Consider the following 15,145-nt stretch of genomic DNA (forward strand, 5'->3'; position numbering starts at 1 on the left):
GGCGCGAATGCGTAGCCAACAAATTTACAGTCAAATACATAATATTAGTAGGGATGATTGGAATGCAGTGCTAATTGGATTCATCTAATATAAATTTTTTACAAACAATAATCTATACTAATATTATAAAGCTGCAGTGTTTGTTTGTTTGTTTGAACGCGCTAATCTCTGGTACTACTGGTCCGATTTGAATGATTCTTTCAGTGTTGGGTAGTCCATTTATCGAGGAAGGCTATAGGCTATGTTTTTTTTTTTCAAAATTAGGGATCCGTAATAAAATTGCTATTTTGTAACACAAGGTGTAAAATCGAAAACCTTTTTTTGCGTTCGCTGCAAAAACTATTGACAAAAGAACAAAATGATGTACAGGCTATAATATAGGCAATATTTTATTACTTATAAAACTATCGCGTGAATTATACTTTATATGGCAAAACAACGTTTGCCGGGTCAGCTAGTAAATAATAAGTCCGTGATTAAATTAATAAACTTTTATGCTCCAGTTGTTACCTAATACGTTTTGGATATTACAAGCAATAAAAGCTGTAACGCACGCGTGAAAAGCAATTTCATTTATTGATTTCAAATTTAAATGTGGTTTTATAGCCCCATACTCTACATAATTCTGTTTCTTCAAATATTTACAGTAATTCCATAATATTTCTTTTATTTTTTATTAAAAGAAGCGGTCTCAGTACAAAGTCAAGTAATAATATGTTCATTTACAGGTAGTATGCAAGGAAACAATTATAATAAAAGCAAGTGACGAGAGTAAACAGGATATTCTAGTCGATGCTTTGAGGAATTTCACTACAGCTAATAAGATACTGAAAGACTTAATACAAAACTATGAACATTTACAAAGAATTTATAAATCGAAGGAAGAAGAAGAGGATAGTAAAAAAGGTGGAAAGTCAGACACAGTTCATAATATGTTCAAGGCAATTTTTTCATCAGGAGAAGGTGAAAAACCTAGATCAAAGAAAAAATTACAAAAATATGATAAAATGCGTGTAACTCAAATGTATCTTTCGGACATAGAAAGCGTAGAGAAGTCAGTAGACGTTGAAAGCAAAAGTGACGATACCAGTGCCACTGAAACATCAGATGTTATAATTGGTGCAATTAATAAAATCCACAAAGAAACTAAAGATTCGATTAAGAAAAGCATAGAGAACACGCCTGCGCAGAATAAAATGAAAAAATTCAAGAAAAAAGGGAAAGAAAGCAGAGATAATACGGTGACCACAGTTAAGACTCGTTTCAGTATTCAAGATGATCGTAATAAACAATATACAACAAAACACCACGTCGGGCCACACTTTAGAAACAACCACAAAAGTATAAAACGTCTTGTTTACGCCGAAATCTTCTCTCCTGACAAGATGTGGCATGAAGTTGTCAATAAACCGGTTAACTTGCAAGTCTTCAATGATGGAGGAATCAATTTAAGGACAATAAAACGCACAAACGTTAGTCGTTAAGATTTTCATAATTGTCAATAGAAAGACGTGAATATGAGCTAAGTTTTAGTAATATAGGTTCTAGACTTGTTTCTTACCATTCGCGCTAATCTATAATCTTAAGAGTTGATGCTTTCAATGATCATTTTCTTAGATATCTATCTACACATTCAGAAAAAAACGTAAGTATTTTAGCCGAATACCATAAAAATTCAACCTGATAGCAAGTGGTTACCAACATCTTTGCAAAAGAGAGCATATGGATGAAATTTCAGGTTGGTTAAGATTTTAAGATGAAAATTCTATTTCACTAATCGTGCATTGGAGAATAAAAACTTTACAAAAGAAAATGTTCACTCTCTGAAAGTAAAATCCTTGGAAATGAAGTAGTCTAAACGATTTGTTATTTTGAAGTGATATCCCTCACTTCTAGGATTTTGTATAATGAAGTAGTCGCTACCAAGAAATTTCATCAAATAAATACAACATTAAATGACGTTTTACATTTAAAAATACAGAGTCCTTAAGATTATAAATATACGAGCATACTAATACAACCATTTATTTGTTCTCTATTTACAAAGATCCGCGCTTCCTTCGCTCTAACTTTGACCGAATGAGCGTTGGATACTATTACAATTCATTCTCATTCAATAAGTCAAAGTGCTCAGCACACCTTAACAAGTGATCACTTTAAATATATTGTATTTCATGCGTCCTTTATTCTCAGATCTAAGGCATTTTCGAATGGGTGGTACGTTCTACTCTGTTTCAATAGTGACACATAAATACATCATTATATTTCATTGAACATTCTACATTATTTTGTACATGGAGACTTTTCATTACAGACAGATAATTTAGAAAGCGAAGAAGCTGAAGACATGGTCCCTGATGATGAAATACTAATGAAAGAGCAAATCAAAGGTAAAATATTAAGGGACGCGTACGGAGATGCTTGCGTTACAGTCGCTGTTCAAAAGTGTTATAAAGTGAGTATTGTTTAAATGTTTGCTATAAAACCAAAGCTGTCAGGGATAGCAATAGACTTATGTACGGTGCGGGACTTACATCTGCGCCGCCAGAATGATGTATTAAATTTAATATTATATTTATAACTACAATGCTAACCATCCTATTAACGTAAGTCTAGTTAAGTTTGTTCAACACTTCAGTGATATCATCCATAAAAGTCGCACAAATATAATCTGTGCAAAAACTTAAATATTTTTAGAATACTCGTATTATATTCCGGTATTCCGTATGAGCTCTTGATTACCGAGAGTTGAAGAAATTTTCTTAGCAATAGTACGAGAGCGAAAACTATCTGTACTAACAATAAATATATTTCAGGCACTTAAGTTAGTGAGCAAAAGTGTATGTCGATTTCGAAAATGCAAAAGTGGATTGAAGAACAATTTTATGGAGTTCTCGAAGACCGGATGTATTAGAGAGTTCAATTCTGGTAACGGTATCGCCAACAGCATCACCATCGCTAAGAACATTGAACGAGCCATACAGAGAATGAGTAAGACACTTAACACTCACTTCTTCTTTACTTGAATTATTTATCACTATGTGTGTTTCACAGTTACAACTGAGGTACGAGGAACTTACTTTCAGCATAGATTTATTCGGGATGGATAATATTTTAGCAGTATCAGAAATCAGCGCACTTAATAATGTACTTTTTTAATGGTTCTAAAGGTTACTATATTTTTTTTGTATGACTGCAATTTAGGAATTTGTTTAATTATTTGTTACTATAGTGACAGTAGTCATCATCATCAGCTGGAAGACATCTACTGCTGGACAAAGACCCCCAAAGATCTCCACGACGATCGGTCCTGCGCTGCCCTCGTATTCCGGCGATCTTGACAGGATCGTCGGTCCATCTAGTGGGGGGCCTAGCAACACTGTGTTGTCCGGTACGTGGTCGCCATTCGAGGACTTTTCTGCCTCACCGACCATCCGTCCGTCGAACTATGTGCCCTGCCACTTCAGTTTCGCCATCATTTGGGCTATGTTTAACTTTAGTTCTCCTGCGGATCTCCACCTTCCTTTTTAGGAAGGCTGGTAACGAGCCTGTGAAATCTCTGATGTTGTAGGAGAGTGCCGACATAAGTTAACATGATCTGACTTTTACACTCGTTTATTCTTCTGATACATAAAAACAAATATAGAAATTGTGTATTTACGTCATCCATACATATAATTAATTTTCAGATGATATGTCGAAATATCTTAAAGTGTATCTACCTGTTCTACGATATAGTAATGAGGTGAGTTTTAATGTTATTACTGATTCACTATGAACAAACTAATGTTAATATTATGAACAAGAGAAAATGAATATAGCTTTATATGTATATACATATAAAGCTATATTCATTTTCTCTTGTTCATAATAGTATATATATACAGCGTGTTAAACAAATAACTACTTTAAATTAATCCTCTTCGTCAGTTCCACGTAATAACATAATACCTTCATCATGGTAATGCATGAATGAGTAATATAATTGTGGTTATCTCGCAAAATCGATAATGAACTATGAGAGGAGAATTGCAATCAATGGAGATTAATTTATCAATTATACTTCCAGGTCACAGAGATAAGTAATCTTCAAAACGAAGCAAATGATATAAGATCAATTCATATTCTCCGAGATCGCTTTGAGAAAGCCTGCAAACACTTATCCATGAAGAAGTGTGTCAACGCGTGCCATTACAGCATAGATGAGACTTGCAAAGTTCACGAGTGTCGTAATAATATAAAAAAAGCCTTTATAAAGGAGTGTAAAAGAAAATGCAAGAGTGCGTATAACGTTGGTGACAATGACGGGAGTCAGAGTGGGAGTGACAGCGAAAGTGAGAGTGATGAAAGTCACTCCGGGAGCGATTATTAAAGATGGAGTTAAATGATTTATGGTGTTTTATTCATATTCACTTATTTCCATTTAAATTTGGATTTTAATCATAATTATTGTACGTCGAAATCAGCCACTCATACGACCATGTTTAGGCATAACAAGTTTTAATCTTAACTAGAGGCGCCGTATTTACGTCAATTAATTGTCTAATATTATAAGTCGCATATGCTGTAAAACTTAATATACATTAACAAACTGTTATAAAAATAAGTCCCTGATAATAAACTTCTATGCTCGTAAATCCTTCTGACTAAATTTTTTTGGATACTACAAGCAATTGTTACAAATATAAACTAGGAAACAAATGTAACTAAAAACGGAAAAAATAATATGAATCTGTTATTAAAGAAGTGTCTGAAAGTACTTATTCCAAATTAGATATAATTATGAAAGAAAATAAAAAGTTTAAGGACAGAGAGCGAAATGACCCAACAAAAAATTAAAAACATTGACAAAGAAAAGAGATTATGCAGAAGAAAACTGCAGAAGAGGGCTATTCCCGCTATTTATAACCTAGGTCCTAAGGAACTATTGAGAGCAAAAGTTTAAGAAATAAACTTCTTCACTGTTGCCTCTCAATATTTTCTTGATGATGGTATGTATGTGCATAGGCACGTAAATAAATTTGCTAGAAACTGTCATAAACATAATGTTAACACCACGAATAGACATAAACTTATAATGGCTACTACTCAGAAAACATGAGTTAGTGAGTTTTCTGTGGGGCGTTGTATATGATTTTGTCTCGTAAATGCTACTATAATATAAATGACTTTCTTAATGATACCACAGATTGGTAATGGAGCGACCGCCCTCAGACTGTTAAATAATAAATTTTATTTTACGATTTTATATTGTAACCATATTTTTATAGAAAAAAAGAAGCCCGCAGAGTTTCTTGCGCCCGTTCTTCTCAGATCTTAGGCATACCTTTGAATGGATGGTAGTTTTTGAGTTTCAATAAGTGATATTATATCCTATTTCGAAAAAAAGATATTTGAATTTGACTTTGAATAAATGGCGTAGGTTTCATCATAAACAAATCTCCGAAAAAATATATACAGAGTCTTATCGTATTAACAGAACATGTCAGAACATTAAATATAAGTATTGAAGACCAGATAATCTCCATTATCCAAGTGAACTCTCCAACAGAATCAGTTTTTTTATGGAATAGGAGGACAAACGAGCATACGGGTCACCTGGTGTTAAGGGATCACCGCCGCCCACAATCTCTTGCAACACCAGAGGAATCACAGGAGCGTTGCCAGCCTTTAAAGAAGGAGTACGCGCTTTTTTGAAGGTATGTCAGTCATGTCGTATCGTCCCGGAAACACCGCACAAAGAAGCTTGGCGTTCTCCTAGGGAGCATTAAAAAAATGAGATAGATTTTATCTCCCAAATATGCCTCTTATTTTCCTTAATATAGATGCAGTAAGACACACCAAAAATAAAGGAAACAAAGCTCATTAATTTACAAATATCCAAAAGAAGAGTATCGAAGCGATCTAAGATTCGCAGATGATCTGGTATTTCTATTGGAAACTGGATCACAGCTAGAATTCAAGTAATATTAATAATAAAACTAAACTAAATAACAAAAACTGTTTAAATTAAAGATAATTTGATTCTGTAACAAATAGAAACCTTTTTATTTTATTTATTACAAGCAATGAAAAGTTTTAATGCGTGAAAATCAATTTCATTTATCGCTTTCAATTTAAATGTGGTTTTACCGCCGCATATTCTGCATAATTTTGTTACTTCGAGTATTAACAGTAATTCCATGATACATATTTATTATATTTATAGTAAAAGCAATCTGTCTCAGTAAACTCAAGTAAAAATAAGTTCCAAATTTACAGGTAGTATGCAAGGAATCAGTTATAATAAAAGCAAGTGACGAGAATAAACAAGACATTTTAGTCGATGTTTTGAAAAATTTCACTACAGCTAATAAGATATTAAAAGACTTAATACGAAACTATGAACATTTACAAAGAATTTATAAATCGAAGGAAGAAGAAGAGGATATTAAGAAAGGTGTAAAGTCGGATAAAAATATGTTCAAGGCAATTTTTTCATCAGGAGAAGATAACATACCTAGCTCAGAAAAAATATTACAAAATGATAAAATGCGTGTAACTCAAATGATTCTCTCCGACATAGGAAGTGTAGAGCAGTCAACAGACATTGAAAGCAAAAGTGACGATACCAGTGCCACTGAAACATCGGATGTTAAAATTGGTGCAAGTAAAAAAAAACAAAAAGAAAATAAATATTCGGTTAAGAACAACATAAAAAACACGCCAGCGCAAAATAAAATGAAAAAAATCAAGAAAAAAGAGAAGGACAGCAGAGATAATAATATGGTTACCACCGTTAAGACCCGTTTCAGTATTCAAGGTGATCGTAATAAAATATATACAACAAAACACCACGTCGGGCCTCACTTTAGAAACAATCACAACAGTATAAAACGTCTTGTTTACGCCGAAATCTTCTCTCCTGACAAGATGTGGCATGAAGTTGTCAATAAACCGGTTAACTTGGAAGTCTACAATGATGGAGAAATCAACTTCAGGACAATAAAACGCACAAAGGTTATTTATAAAAATTTGCATATCCGTCAATAGAGAGAAGTTGGTCGTAGTTTAGTACTATAGTTCCATATTGGTTTCTTTCCATTCGTACTAAGTAATGTGTTATCGTAATAGTTGTTACTTTCAATGATCTTTTTCTTTAGATATCTACGGATCCAAACGTAGGTATTATAGCCGAATACCATTAATATTATATTATATTTTAAAAGTCGATAGTAAATGGTTTCCAATATCCTTGCAAAATAGATGGTAGGCACGGATGAATTTTAAGGATGGTAACGATATTAGATGAAAATTACAAATCACTGATTGTACAATAGACACTTAAAAAAAAAGAAAAAATCATTTCGCCATTTCAAAACGAAGTAGTCGCCCCCAGTTATTTTTATAAAATGTTAATGACATTTTATCTTTAAATAAGTGGAATGCTTAAGATCACAATATATATTGATATAACTATTTTTTGTTCTCTATTTACAAATATTTGCACTTTCATACGTCCAACTTTGCCCGAATGACCATCACATACCATGACAATTCATTTTCATTTCTTGAGATATAGTGCTTAGCATGCCTAAAGAAGTATTCACTTCGAAATTAGAATCAGTTGGGTTTCTTGTGACCGTTACTCTCAGATCTGAGATATATATTGGAATGGGTGGTAGGTTCTATTCGGTTTCAATAATTGACACAATAATACAATATTATATTAAATTTTTGTACGTCGAGACGTGTGACTTTTATTACAGACGGATAATTTAGAAGGCGAAGAAACTGGAGAAATGGGTTCTGATGATGAAATACTAAAGACAGAGCAAATCACTACCAAAATTTTAAGGGACGCGTACGGAGAAGCGTGCATTAAGGTCGCCGTTCGAAAGTGTTATAAAGTGAGTATTGTTTTAATTAGCAAAAAATACAATCAGTGCAAATAGGGACCTTATCGAGGTACAGTAACCAATAAATTATTAATTAAATTATGTATGGTGTCGGACTTATACTTGCGCATCCAGAGTGAATGATATAATCATCATAACCCACAGAAGATATTACTATGGTAACCGACCTATAACGTTTCGTACTTTAATCTAATCATGTTTGTTCAACTCTCCAGTGATGTCGTTAAAATTATCGAAGTAATACAAACTGTGCAAAATTTGAAATACTTTCAAATAGTTGTAGTAATATGTACAAGAGCGGCAACTTTATCTGTATAACAATTTATATTTTTCAGGCACTGAAGTTAGTGAATAAATATGTTTGTCACATTCGACGTAAATGCAAAAGTGGACTGAAGAGCAGTTTTAAGGAGTTTTCGAAGACTGGATGTATTAGAGAGTTCGGTTCTGGTGACGGTATCGCCAACAACACCGTCGTCGCCAAGAACATTGGACGAGCCAAACAGAGAACGAGTAAGACACTCAACACTAACTTCATTATTTTATTTATTAACTCAATATCTGTATACAGTACACACTCTTAAAATTTCTGCAGTCTTAATCAATTTTAAGACTTATTAGCTAGCTGTATCTCATATGCCGCATTCGTTTTATGAGATACAGTTCCAGTGTTTTGTGTACGGCTAGAACACTCAGAGATAGGTAGCGACGTTACTTTATCCTGTGGCTTCTACCGGATTGACTTGATTAGAAATGCTGGAAATCACCTTTGCAAAGTTTATAATATCATACCCACCATCTGGATATATGGCGTTGGTGGAGGGTGCGACAGGGATACCTACAAAACAGCACATACACTACCCTGGACTAGCAACGCTCCTGTGATTTTTCTGATATTGCAGAAGAGTGTTGACGGCAGTGATCATATAGCCTCATTTGATTTGTACATTGCTTATTCATCTCTGTCATAATAAATGATAGAAATTTTGTATAACGTTATCCTTATTTAATATAATTTTTTTCAGATGATATGTCGAACTATCTTAAAGTGTGTCTGCCTGCTCTACGATATAGCAATGAGGTGAGTTTTAATGTTATTGCTGCCTTTGCTATGAACAAACCAATGCTAATGTTAAAAACAAGAGTAAATGTAATGCCCTCAATATAATCCTCTTCGTCAGTTCCACATTACAACATGATTCCTTCTTTATGCTAATGCATGAATGAGTATAATTTAGTAAATAGCTCGCAATTCCAATATGGAATCTAAGAGGAGAACTTCAAAATATGGAGACTAATGTATCAATTACCCTTCAAGGTTTCAGAAATAAGTAATCTTCAAAATGAAGCAAATACTGTAAGATCAATTAATATTCTCCGAGATCGTTTTGAGAAAGCCTGCAGACAATTATCCAGGAAGAAGTGTGTCAACGCTTGCCGTTACAGCATAGATCAGGCTTGTAAAGTTCACGAGTGTCGTAATATAAAGAAAACCTTTATAAAGGAGTGTAAGAGAGAATGCAAAAGAGCGTATAGCATTGGTGACAACGACAGGAGTCAGAGTAGAATTGAGAGTGGAAGTGAGAGTGAAAGTGATAGTGACGAAAGTGACTCCGGGAGCGATTATTAAAGATGGAGTTTAATTATTAATGTTGATGTTTTATTCATATTTATACAATTCTATTCAAATTTTTTTATTAATTATTACGTCTGCCACCCATACGACATTAAATTCTTAAAACTTGAGAAGAACGAAGGCAAGAAACTCAGCGGGCTCTTCACTTAATATATTTTCGTAAAAAATATGATGATGAGGGCGATCGCTTCTCTCCGAACCAAGAGTTATGCCAAGAAATAAAGCAGATTAAACTATTTACTCATTACTACCTCTCTTTTTAACAAAATACTCGCATCTACATTTTTGACGTTCGGCATGGTAATTTTGGTTTTCTTGCTATTTAAAATTTTTGGTTGTTGGCTCAAAACCAGTATACGATTTCATAAATACCATTGTTTACTTCATTACACGTAATTATTTCTTTTCAATTTAAATATGTGTGAAGCGTCACCCGCGTTACAACAAGCATTGCCTAATGTATTTCTCTACAAGAATAATGTAAGAAGAAGAATCAGTCCAAAAATATACCCTTGTGGTACCCCTACATTGTGTCCCAGGTGTTCTCCTCCGATTCACATAGACTTTCTGAATTCTATTATCAATTTTGAAATGAGAAAATTGAGTGTTCTTCCATTTAAGCTATTACGGCTTCCTGACCAATGCAGTACTGCTCAGGATTCTTGATTTAACCCAAAATTATCTCAGTAGGTAAGTCATGAAAGGACAGTGTGGGACGATGCAAATATAATATCAACAAATCAAAATACAAAACCCATAAATCGTAATGAAAATAACCCCAGTAGCGCCTGTTAGAGCATGGCATATGGACTGACGTATCCTATGACTCCGCCACAACAATGCCATTTAAGCAACTATGGTAAGACTACCACGGAAACTCAAGCAAAATATTGGTTGCACTTAGCAAAGAACACATTAGCACATATTATTATCCTACCTACATGTGGTAATGGTTTGTAAAGCGGCCGTACTACAGTTCAGTGCAGCCTTGTTTCATTGCAACCATTGTGATAGCCACTGTTAATACAGCTCATTGCTAATATTTAATCTTTTTTTGATTTATTGCTTGAATATAACTTTCTTTAGTTGTGTCAGCGCCATACAGTTAAAGAAGATATATGTACTCATGAGCAGACTTCTTCTGAGCTCCTCAGACTTGTAGGCTTTCACGTCCCAGCCAGGCCTCTCCACTCATGCATTAATTTTCAACTATCGTCCCCAAGAACAAACATTGGGTTTCACGCGCCAATACACAGGATGTGTTAATCTTATAAAAATTGTTTTATTTATGATATGATACATTTAAAATTACTATTTCCACAATATTGATATCGTATCCGAGGTTCTCGAGAGTGCACTGAAGGAATTTGGGATGATTCATTTTTGACGTTTTCATAACTGTCATAGTCTATCTAGACGTATAAATGATCTAAGCTGTGAAACATGTGTTAGGGCACATCTATAATATTTATGTTTCGGATCTCTTCCTTTATTGTTCAGTTCTTGTGATGTGTTTGTTATGTTTCCTTGTAATAAATAACTAAATAAATTCACCTTTCGCGGTGACCTGTCGTATCTCAAGTGGTTGAAGAATTGGACTTCTCAAAGAAAAACGTTTACGCATTAAAGGACCACATTCATAGTGGATGTATAGCGGGGTTTCATCTGCACTATTACAGTATGCTACCGAAATGTTGCTCCAGAGTTTGATACACTCTTGTGAACATGATATATCAAACTATATATCCTCCACTTATTCAAATTAAGATATAAATCATACTCACGCAACAAATCAGCGCCGTACTCGCAGTTAGCCAGGTGGTCAAACATCGCGGTGAGCACGGGCAGGAGGACACCGTTGATGTAGCCTAACGAGGTGGACGTCTTCAGGTGAGTGCCGCGGAGGTGAGCATACTTGCCCTGCAGAAATATCAGGCGGTGATTACCACACTTCATAAAAACATTAATTGAACGAGTAAAGTAACACTAATTCAAGGGGGGGTGGGGGACACGTTACAGTTAAGTTAAAGTAAATTTTACTAATAACGTTATAATCCTTGGGCTGGCTTAACGTTTGCCTTGTTTTGGAAGGCAAAGCCAAATTGGTTTTGCCTTCCATAATTGAACCGCGGAAACGGCTCGAGATCTTGAGACCCGATGCTACGATGCTGAGACAATAAGAGAGTATAGTCGAAGAGCGATGTTTGAATAAACAATGTTGACTGGATTATCGCTGGCAGTTAGTATAACTAAACGCGCCGCTATTTCTGTAAAATTTAGTCGAACCACAGCCAATGGACTCCTAAGATATGGAGAAAATCACACTTCTGGGACATAAAAAGTAGGACTCTTTTATTTTTCGATATGATATAGTAAAAAGGAAATTTTAAGTAAAGATTTATTATTTATTCGTAATGGAGAGAGCGATTTCAACAAAGTGGACGACTTTTTTTGAAGCGTTGGTAATTGACAAAAAAATTAACTTTTGACATTCATAAGAGTCATTTATTGGCCTAGATGAACTAAGTGATTTGATTAGATTGTAACATGTGTATACAGTTCATATGACTATGACATATACATACCACAAAGGAAAGTTTATCGAATGAAGCTATTGGAACTGTTGTATGGTTTTATGTAGTTAGGGTTATAATATATGAATACATAACTCACGTCCTGTAAGTTCATAATGGTGTGTCCAAGATCGTCAGCCAGGTTGTTGAAGAACGTGAGCATGGAGGTCCGGATGAACTCGGGGCAGTTCTTCACGAGCGACTTGGCGTCGATACCCTTCACCAGGACCTGAAGACAGCGCACCGTGATGCGGACATCAGGACCGAACGCGGCCAATCTGAAATCAAGCATGCCTTTATTAATTGATTGTACCGAAACAATACTAAAAGTGACACCTAAATACCTATGGAAAAAAAATACAAAGTATTAGGCTAATGACAAAATAACGAATGTAGAAATATGGCAAAAGAGTAAACTTAAAGACATAAACAGGAAAATGATAATGGGCAATAAGTAATCAAATATGTTTATACCGTTTCACAGAAATACATTTTTGTTGAAGTTTGAAAAATTTGTACACGAAAGTATGTACGCTTCACGTTTACATTCACCACTCAATCGGAACGGCTTTATGGATGGAAGATGGATTCTATTACTACACCACCGCAATAGAAACCAAAAGTCCATTACGACCAAGGACTATTAGAATATGTTAGATCTTAAATGATCTTCTCTTCTCTCACCATAGCACGCAGTCCGAGATTCGAGTCTCGTAATAAGAAGGTATAAATTATTTAGCCTCAACGGCACACACATTATGTCACTGGAAAAGCTTTCGACCTATCAGCAGAGGAGAGGTTTGCTGTCGGTAATGGATTATTATCTGGGACCGACATGTGGACCATTATGGTAAATATTTGTTTCTCCTCCCGAAGGGAAACTTGCTCGACAATTAGTTCCCTGTATTTCACCTTAAGATATTCATAATAATACCTTCATATTTTCCTGCATCTTTCTTACCTGGATCTCAACAAGCTGGCCAGTTTACAGAAGAGTGCTGCCACCATCTCCTTCTCCTTCAGACTGGCGGCGCCCACGTTATTGGTAGCGGTCGCCACCGCGATGAAGTAGTTGCGGTGAGTAGAGAAGTACTTCTCCATCAGAGGCAGCACCACCTGAACGTCATTTTCTCTTTAGCTATTGACTCACATTAGGATTATATTAAAAAATAAGAACTAAACAATATGCATTTACATCTTGACGACCTGTATAGCCGAGTGGTAAGCGATCCTACCTACTAAGCTAAAGGTCCCGGGCTCGAATCCCGGTAGGTGCAAGCATTTATATGATGAATATGGATGTTTGTTTCCGAGTCATGGATGTTTAAATGTATTTATGTATGTTAGTATGTATTCATGTATGTTTAAGTAAGTATATTGTATTAAATATATCGTTGTCTTGCAATCCATAACACAGGCTATATATGATTAATTTGGGGCAAGATAATTTATATAAAAAGTGTGTCAATATTATTATTATATTGATCGTTTGAGCTAATGTTAAATCAGTAGTAAAAATATTTACAATTTTTTTTTGTATTTTCAATATAGTGGATCGAACATTGAATTCCGTAAGTGGATCCGCCGGATCGAAAATAGTCGTACGTATAAGAATACGCACATAGAGAAGCCTCCTATCCCGAAAATCCCGCGTATCCCGCACTTAAGTATTACGCGGGACTTGAAAATGACGCGGGATCTTGATCAAGATTCAACCTACCAAAAAAATTTTTGATACAATATTTTCAGGAAGGATGAGTCTATGTCCATACATTTTCCTTTTTCTTAAAAACTTTTCAAAATTGTTACGTTTTCGTCTGAACAGGACGGTATAAAAATGGCATTTCCTACGATGTTTGAAGAGTCATATTTTCTTATGTCGTTAGTTGATTGAAAAAAATAAAACGTACAGACATAGCTTTAGCATATTTAGATTTTGTGCCGAAAAATCTCCTCTCTAGAAGCATTATCCAGGGAGAAAAAAGGGGAATACGTTTGTATGGAAAAACGCTGCTAGCGTCCCCTCTTAATCAGATGAAGTAACACACTCATTCCCTTTCTTTTAAACCAAAAATTTTATCATTATTTAAATATCGTGCTTTAAATTATTTTAATCACAATGTAAGGTAATGCAACCAAAGTAGGTAGACAATTCCTTACACAGTAGCTGTAATTATTGCTTAAACTGGGTAAGTAAATAATTCCTTACACAGTAGCTGTAATTATTGCTTAAACTGGGTAAGTTAAGTATAATATAACCATTATCATATCAATCAATATCGATATCTATCAGTTAACAACAGTGACAATGAATAACTAAGTGAATATGAAACAGACAAGCTAAGTAATATAACAACTACACAAATACCTTCTTGAAGTACTTTAATTCCGTTTTGTCTTGCTTGCAATAAGTAAAGTATCAAAGTTAAGTACAACTTAAACATAAGTAACAAGTGGTCAGTGGAGACTCGAATATACATTTATTTTTCCTTTAACATTAAATTGTTTGTGCCGGCATTTTATCCGTGAGACTAATTTTGATCCGTTCTTCTCATGTCTGGGCCATATCTTTTCGAATGGGAAGACTATGAGGTTCAATATAAATTGAAATCCTTTTTAAATAAAAATATTTGAATTTGTCACGTCATGTTTAACAAATTCAAAGAATGATTTTTAATATTTATTATTAGATATAATATATTTCTAATTAAGTTAATGTTCAATATTTTACCCTTGCTGACATTTTTTTTATTGACAGACGCGACGAGCAGGACTTTTAGCTGATGGTATTTGATTGATGCGCCTTGACCAGAACAATGCAATGCCGCTCAGGATTCTTGAAAAACCCAAAAGTTCTGTGTGGCACTTCTATTGCACTCGTCTCATTTGCCCATAATTTCACTAGCTACTAAGTAGTAATTTAATTATTTTTTCTGTAGACAACTAGTGATAGCCTCGTCAGTCTAGTTTTTTTTTTTCAATTTCAAGTATCGGTGAGAATAAATTTACAACAAATTTTATTTTATAAAAAATTCCAT

At 34.4% G+C, this 15,145-nt stretch overlaps 3 protein-coding genes across 8 annotated transcripts in view; 2 read left to right on the forward strand and 1 right to left on the reverse strand.

Moving 5' to 3' along the window:
- The window catches only part of LOC126975416 (ryanodine receptor), a 189,105-nt gene that overhangs the window by 52,637 nt on the left and 121,323 nt on the right, over nucleotides 1-15,145 (reverse strand). For all 6 annotated transcript variants that reach the window (XM_050823328.1, XM_050823310.1, XM_050823312.1 and 3 more), the window contains 3 exons: nucleotides 13,069-13,223; nucleotides 12,208-12,385; nucleotides 11,319-11,454 (listed from right to left, as the gene is read on the reverse strand). In XM_050823328.1, the coding sequence (XP_050679285.1) occupies nucleotides 11,319-11,454; nucleotides 12,208-12,385; nucleotides 13,069-13,223 (469 nt within the window). The remainder of the gene's footprint in view (nucleotides 1-11,318; nucleotides 11,455-12,207; nucleotides 12,386-13,068; nucleotides 13,224-15,145) is intronic.
- Nucleotides 511-4,390, forward strand: LOC126976002 (uncharacterized). Its single transcript, XM_050824134.1, has 6 exons — nucleotides 511-646; nucleotides 729-1,472; nucleotides 2,315-2,455; nucleotides 2,817-2,991; nucleotides 3,690-3,745; nucleotides 4,070-4,390. Exons 1-6 carry the CDS (start codon nucleotides 593-595, stop codon nucleotides 4,370-4,372), a joined length of 1,473 nt encoding a protein of 490 aa, XP_050680091.1. The 5' UTR covers nucleotides 511-592; the 3' UTR covers nucleotides 4,373-4,390.
- On the forward strand, nucleotides 6,059-9,548 carry LOC126975972 (uncharacterized). Its single transcript, XM_050824110.1, has 6 exons — nucleotides 6,059-6,174; nucleotides 6,262-6,999; nucleotides 7,749-7,889; nucleotides 8,234-8,411; nucleotides 8,924-8,979; nucleotides 9,217-9,548. The coding sequence occupies exons 1-6, from the start codon at nucleotides 6,121-6,123 to the stop codon at nucleotides 9,526-9,528; spliced, it is 1,479 nt and encodes a 492-aa protein (XP_050680067.1). The 5' UTR covers nucleotides 6,059-6,120; the 3' UTR covers nucleotides 9,529-9,548.

The sequence above is a fragment of the Leptidea sinapis genome, chromosome 2 (genome assembly GCF_905404315.1).
Source record: "Leptidea sinapis chromosome 2, ilLepSina1.1, whole genome shotgun sequence".
NCBI lineage: Eukaryota > Metazoa > Arthropoda > Insecta > Lepidoptera > Pieridae > Leptidea > Leptidea sinapis.